The following is a 7,872-nucleotide window of genomic DNA, read 5'->3' on the forward strand; positions in this document are numbered from 1 at the left end:
CCCCCTCTTAGTGTCTTTGGGACTAACCAAGTATCTAACACCCCTGTCTTCACATACTTTGTATTGTCCCCTCCAAATTTTCTCCATGCTTTCATTTTCTCTTTTTGAGTTTCTCCTTGTGCATTTGTTTACCCTCTACTTTATTTTGATACCTTCACCTTCTAATTTCTTTTTCAACTTCAAATTGCCACAATGTTGTGTCATCTTTACAATTGTTAACCAATATCATCCCAAAGGAAACTAAAACTTCATCAGAAGTTACCTCATAAGTTTTTAGTTTTACAATATCATTTTTAACAAAAAATTATTTGTATCTCCAACATACCTTGGTTCTTTCACAGCAATCTCAATTGAAACTTCAATACTTTATGTATTTGTTGTAATCTTCTTCACTAAGTTTGCACTTTCACCATCAATATGCTCCTTCAAACTAAAATTTTCCTTTAAGTGCACTTTTGCCTTTGTAAACATGGAGTTGCCTTCCTATTCATTACAATTATCATCTTCAGAAATAAGAAAATTAACCAAATTTTCTACTTCATTGAACTTTGAACCACTTCGAGTATCATCTTTCAACAAATCATCAAGACAACCAAAGTTTGAGCTTTCTAAACTTTGAAAATTAATATCTTTATTATTTTATGTCACCTGGTAATCTTCTTCCTTAACACCTACAAAATATTTGTAGTCTTCATGAGCATCTTCATTATTTTTAACAATTCTTTCCACATGACATGACTCTTCTATAGACTTGTTCTCTTTGAATTCTCTCATATTTCCTACAATCATGACAATATTGGGAAAATACCAATGCATCTATTCTTCTTGCAATCATGTTCAACTTCTCATGTTCATTTTTGATATGGAGATGGATGAATATGGAGATGGATGGATGATAGTGGTACTGCCATAGATTGGAATGATATCAAGGATATGGAGGACCCTGAGTATAGATCAAAGAAATAAGGGGAGCTTATGGCGACCCTGGGAACTAACAGTAGTAAGAAAATTGATCCTCCAAGGTGGGTGGCAAGTAAGTTCAAATCTAGCAGCAGGATAATGCAAGATGTGGAGCTACCCACTAGAAAGAATACAAAATTAACCAAATCTAGTGGGTCCAAAGTTGTAGACCATGAGATTAGGTTGGACATCCATATCAATGTGAATGATGAGAAATAGGGGTTTGAGAATAAGGAAAATAAAGGTGAGATAAAGGAGAGGGTGATGGGAAATCTGCTATTGGAGGCTACTAGAAGTTAGCAGAACTCCTGGAAGTGGGTGGATAAGGAAATTGGATCCCTAAGAGATGGGATTAAAGGAATTATTGAGACTTTCACAAAATCCCTTAGGCCTAGTAAAACTGAGAAGATCATGAGTATGGTCCAGAAAATTTCTCAGGATGTGGAAACTATGAAGATTGACCTAGAGTGCATAATTGAGAAGTTGGAAGAGGATATGAGTGAGATCAACAAAAACCTGAATAATCTGGTGGAAATCAGTATGCAGGCGATGAACAATAGTGCTGATGGTTTGGAAAAAAATAATTCCATTTTGATTGATTATAGAACCAGGACCATCACCAGTGACCCCCCCTTGGGGGAAAAGAAGAAAAAGATTGCATCAGAGGGTGGACAGAGTACTGCTAGTGGGAAGACTAGCTCGGGTCTTTGCACTAGAACTAGAAGCCAGAGCTAGGAGGAGGGAACCTCTAGATTCATCATGCAAGATTTGGAGAAAATTAATAAGGGGATTATTTAGAAAAATATTGAATTGATGCACTCTCTTAGTTGAGTGGTTTGCCTTGTTTTTTGGTTCTTCTGTTTTGGCTTTTTGGCTTTCGATCTGTGTGGGGTTTGTCCCCTATTTTGCTTATTTTTTTGGGCTGGTTGGCTGCTAGCTTTGGTCTGTAATACTTTGTGTTTCAGGTTCCTGTAAAACCTGTTTATCTTTATCAAAAAAAATTCATTTTGTTTCCTTTACTCCACTTCATCTCATTACCCATCCCAAGATATAATTCTTATGAGTCTTCTTACACTAATCTCGATCCTTCTTATTATTGCAATCCTTTTCTCTTACTCATAAATGTGTAGTCGCATTTCTTCTCTCCTCTTAGGTTCTATCATGGGATGCTTCCCATTTGGCATTTGACTTGCACACTCAGAACCATTGGGTTTGATACCATGTCGATAGAGACAATTTTCATAATCACAAACAAGTGCCAAATATCTTTGTCCTCAAGGTGATAGGAAATTAGAATGCTAAAACAAACTTGCTAAATTGATAGAGCCACAATTATGATGGAAGTTAAACCCAAACAAATAACTAATGCTAATTATCTCTATTAATCCAAATAATAGGAACACAGAATAACAAAACATAAATTATCAATGCCCTTCTATTCTAAGAAAAACACGCAAGAAAAATTACAAGGCATCGATGAAAATATTATTCATTGATCTTGGACCACAAAACCTTCTCTTAAACCAATGATCCTTCCTCCCAATCACTCCCTTCATTGATGTCATTGCCTCTCTTTATAACCTTTCCGTTTTCTAGTTTGTTCTTGTCTAAAACATTTTCTGATAACTACTTGCCTTCAAATTACATTGTGTACTATTTTCTCAATTTCCCATGACGTGGTATAACCACTTCTTGAAGAGGAATGATGCTCCTACATCATTTATGAAGAAAAATAAAATTTGCTACTAGATTAGTTAGAATCTTTAAATAAAATGGAAACTCCTACTTTTTAGGCTTGCATATATCAAGTAAGTGAAAAAGAGGTGTGACTAGAAATTGCCCCACCAATTTAAGAATTTAAGTTGCCACTTGTCAATAACATAAGTTTAGATTTTTGTTAAAAAATAATTTGAAAGCAAAATATTTATGTTTTACTTGTGTTTGTCTCTATATGCAAAGGTATTGTGTTCATGGGAAGACCAACTTCGTTAAATGTCCGAGCTTTAATTTTTAAGCTAGATTGCACCAGAAATTCATGAAACCTACAACTTTGAAATATGCCTAAAACAATCTCAATAGCTTCAGCTTTATTTTTGAGGAAGCCCCTTCCATAAGACCTTTACTGCCACTTACAAATGATTTTCAAAATAAACTATTTTCACAGACTCTTTCACTCTTGATTACGTTGAGAATTTTTATGTTCTTATAGAGGCAGTTTGAATGGTTTCTGCCGAAGATTTATTTTATTTCAATTTCAGTAAAACCTTAATCCCATTTATTTTAGTTAATTTGTCAGTCATAAGGCATGGACATTCCGGAGCATCGATTTAGTAGGGGAAAATCAAACCTCTGATTCACTGGAGTCAATGTTCCCTTGTTGCAGTGGTTGTACAAAAGGAGAGGTAGGTCAGATAACTAGGTTTTTATTTCAATCAAAAGTAAAATCTCAAACAAGTCTGTCATTAACAAGATTTCACATCCACAGAACCATACAGAGGCATTCTCATGTGAAATCGAAAACTGAATCTATATAGACAAGCCTAAAGTAAACTCTTGTGTATATGATACCTTGGTAAGCAATTAGTAAGAGAAGCCCAAAACTCAACCAACCGATTAAAATAGACATTAAGAAATCCTCATTTGTGTGGGAGTAATTAGCTCTCGAAGATTAGACCCACCAAATAGTGTCATATGTTTTACGCAGGTTCCATCAGAACATAATTACTCATAATCTCTACAACATATAATTTATATTGCAAGAATCAACGCAAATGAAGCAAACAAGTAGAATCATTTGAATGGCAACATATGGATACGCGCCTTCACAACCGAATTCAGCTTAAATTTTTTTAGCAGTGGCTATTAATTAACAATATCAATTAAGATGCATCTATAAATTTCGGGTGTCATACTATGTGAATTTTAGGTTCCATACCATGTGAATTTCAAGTCATACGCAAGGAAACAAATTCTAGAAAAAAGATAAGGCCGTTCAAATCTAAGTATTTTCTGTTTCTAATTTAAAAGCTCTTTGAACAATAATAAAAAAGAGACCATGGTTAGAAATTACTTGAAGCAACTTGATGATATTTTTCGTTCCAAAAACCTTCTGCACAATGGCGAATTTGAGCGGATCATCGGGAGGAAAATGTTGAGCCAAAACACATTCTTCCGCGCATTTCTTGCGTTGTGCTCTACAGGCCCCGCAGGACATTCTTCTTGCCATGTCTGGTGGTAATGAAACCCTAGCATAAGTATTTTATAATCAAAGAAACAAGTAAACCATCTAGACACATTCCAAAATGCTGTTGAGAAAAATGGTGTGGGGTACAATTTGCAAACAAGCGTTTATATTTTATTGAACAAGGGTTAATCAAAACGTTTTTAAACTGGTGCGCCCAAAAGTACTGGTGTGGGCTACAATCAGAAAACAAGTGTTTATGTTTCATTGAACAATGGTTAATCAAAACGTTTTTAAACTAGTGCGCCTACAAGTGCTGACTGACTTATAAGATCCCGTTTTCTAAATTCACCACACGATTCACCCGCTGTTGCTATTTTTCTTGCAAACATGTGAAAATATGAGAAGGAAAACAAAGAGAATACAATAAAATATCCGTGGCAGTTGCGTAGAGGCGGCAATCAATTCGGCATACGAGAAAACAATCCCGCGCCTGACATTGGAGTGTAACATCATCATTATTAGATCCAGAGTCTATCTGTTTGCAGTCAAAAGTTTTTTTTAATATACATATTTGACTATATTTATTAATTAATATTGTGCATTCACTGTTTTGGATAGACGCTGTCTTACGTAAAACACCATTATTAGTCTCTATTAGTACGGCTGGTTTATTTTTTTTCTCATGAACATTCAAACTTTTTTTTGGCTAAGACTCAAGAGTTAGAAATATCAATTTTTCAAAGTGGGGAATGAGAATTTGGGATTCGGTCTAAATTTTAGCCTTGTATTTAATAAGACCTCTTCAAAGAGTTATTAAGGTAAATTCGATATTAATATAGTTATATTTAATATGATTTTCAATTTCAATTAATTAATAGGTGTCATTTATTTTTATAATATTGTGATAATAGAATTCTTTTTGGTTAGTTGATAGATTAATTATGAAATTAATTGGAGGTAGGTTCAATACTAGTTTGAAATCAACAACTTGTAAATATCACAATTTTAGTTAATAAATGAAGATTATAATTGTTAGGGCTTATACTAGCTTTAAGTTTAATTTATACCAAACACAAATATTTGTTGAATATTAATGAATAAATTATTTGTTTTTAAATAGCCTCTATAGACTTGTCTTGAAATTTGTTATTAAAACACTCATAGTGTTGAAGTTGAGTTTCTTTTCTAAAATTAGCATTTGTTAATTATTGGAATATAAGCAATTAGTTAATATAACAACTTTTCATATCACTCAATGAATTTATGATGTTAAAATATAGCAATTAGTTAAGATGAATCAAATATTGATCATTACAATTACTTTATGATATGGTTGAAATTATAGGCAAGATAATTGAATATTTTGAAAACAAAAGGGATGTTAATTTTTTCATGTTTAGAAAAATTGATTTGCTAGGGTTTTCTCTTTGGTTTTGTAACTTGAATTTTCTCTGTAGTTCTTCCTTGCATCATACAACATTTATTGCGATATTTTTAAGTGCTTCTTTATATATCCTCAATCAGCTTTAGCCTAACAATTTAAGCTAGCATTGATACTTTGATGGTTGTCAAAAAAGGTTCCTTCAAGAAAGCATCACTAGAAGTTTGTTTCAAAGTTTTTTCAAGAGGTGTGCATTCTAAAACTCTCACATATGTGGTTTTACCAATCTCAAATTTTGATATTGCATATCATTGGCTAGAGAAACCTAGTCTTATTGGTTACTTTATTGCAAGGTCCCCTATTGAATGCATGCTATTAGATGGGGTTGGCAAAACCTATGCAACTCATGGAGTGTTCCTCTATTGTATTCTAAACCACACCAAGGAGTTTTTTGTTTATTCTTTATTGAAATTAATCATGTCCAGTCCATTCTTCAATGAATCTCTTGTTATTTTAGGTCATTGCTTTTAGTTTTATAGCCAGGGACTTGATATTTGTCTATCATGGGGGTAAAAGCACAAAAATGTGTCACATTTCAAGCGAACTTATCAGCACAAGTGTATTTAAGTAATTCTAACTAAAAATTAATTTTTGTCAAACATATGGTCCATAGAGATGCATTATAGCTATCTTATACTTGGGCGACAACTTTTCCAATTGGAATTGTCTACTAAATGCATTCTTTATAGCACTTTGGGTCTAATTGCCAATTTTTTTATAAAAATAATTAAAAGCTCGATGTTTCAACAACTCCTATTCTTATAAATAATATTTTTTTTGAAATGTAAAAATATACATTTATATGTCTATAAGTGGATTGTCCAATATATATATTTTAATATTTTAATGAGTTTTTAATATTTTATATTTTATTTTTATTGAAAATAGGTAATCAACAATAAAATATAAGGTTGACTGTCTTGTAAAGGAAAAATATTAACATTTATTTAAAAAAATGAAAAGAATAAATGGACTAGAGAAAAGAGTCCATGTCAAGATGATATAATTATTTTCTAATTTGGATAAATAATTAAGAAAAAATCTAATGTCAATGGAAAGAGTTATATTTCAATACACAACTTTTCAAATTTATTGAAAAATATAATTTTGCACTAAAGTTTCAAGTTATCAATATACATAAAAAAATGAAGAAAAAAAGGTAAAATTTACTATATAAAGTGTAACATCTCATGTAACTTCAATTTTAGTATTTATCAACAACTAAATTATAGTGTTTACTTTATAAGAAAGTATATTCAAATAATTTTTTAAATTTTTTCAAAAATTACAAACATAAAATTCACAAAAAGTATACATTTTATTAGTTTACATCATTTTAAAATTGAAAACATATATTTCACTTTCTATTGATTGAATTTAAATGGTTAAATCAACATTGGTCATTTTCTCTATGAAGTGGGATACAACTTTCTAGTTTTACCCCTGGATGATAAGAAACATAGTGTGCCAGTTTGTATTGAGTTTCCTACCTTTCCCTTTCATTGCTAGCAATTTTTTTCAACTATTGCCTCTTCCCTAAAGAAGGTTATTTGTGTTGAAAAAGACTAGTTTTATGAAGGTTAACCCTAGAAATAGGTCTATCTAGGAGTTTACTTGTCACAAGATCTCAAGGATTTGATTGATATTCAAATTGGATTTTTTTTCCATGCTCAATGAATGCTTTTATATAAATTTGTAAAATACTTATATCTAGTTCTAGTCATTAGAGCATAAAATCAAGGATTGCCTATTAGTGACCATAGGGGCTAAACCCCTTCATATGTGGTTGACACTTTGCATGCTCTTGAAGCTCCCAAAATAGAGAAATGGACTATGGTTACTATTATTGGTAAAAGAACCTCAGCTAGTAGCAATCAAGAAACATTTTTGGATCCCATTATTGTGTAACATAGTGGGATATTTAATACCCTTCTACAAAGGGGAAATATATTACTTCTATCACTCCCGAGGTTATATTTTGATATGAATTTGCATGAAAGCATTATTGAGGGCTTCCTATTTATTCTCATACTTGTAGTTTATGCTACTCCTAGAGCCCAATAGGATACTCAAAGGATGATGAGTTTGTTTTAGAAAAGAAACTAAATGAAATGTTTTAATTTCAAATAGTTTAAGAGTTATTGCTAAATCAGTAATTCTCTTGGGAGAATGGACATTATATGCAATCTTTTCATCCATAAATTTCCCCACTTTGAATGTCTAAGGTCTAATCAATCCCTCCAAAAAGTACTTCATGCAAGATACTCATCAAAATTAATTCTAGTAC

General features: G+C 32.0%; 1 protein-coding gene across 1 annotated transcript in view; it reads right to left on the bottom strand.

Annotated features, from left to right (window-relative positions):
* LOC131064479 (LOB domain-containing protein 4-like) overlaps positions 1-4,786 on the bottom strand; it is a 31,033-nt gene extending 26,247 nt beyond the window's left edge. The window contains exons 1-3 of the mRNA XM_059208231.1: positions 4,775-4,786; positions 4,567-4,679; positions 4,031-4,205 (exon numbers count right to left, since the gene is read on the bottom strand). Of these exons, the coding sequence (XP_059064214.1) occupies positions 4,031-4,205; positions 4,567-4,679; positions 4,775-4,786 (300 nt within the window). The remainder of the gene's footprint in view (positions 1-4,030; positions 4,206-4,566; positions 4,680-4,774) is intronic.
* Between the last annotated feature and the right edge of the window lie 3,086 nt (positions 4,787-7,872).

This window comes from Cryptomeria japonica, chromosome 7 (assembly GCF_030272615.1).
Source record: "Cryptomeria japonica chromosome 7, Sugi_1.0, whole genome shotgun sequence".
NCBI classification, from domain to species: Eukaryota; Viridiplantae; Streptophyta; class Pinopsida; order Cupressales; family Cupressaceae; genus Cryptomeria; species Cryptomeria japonica.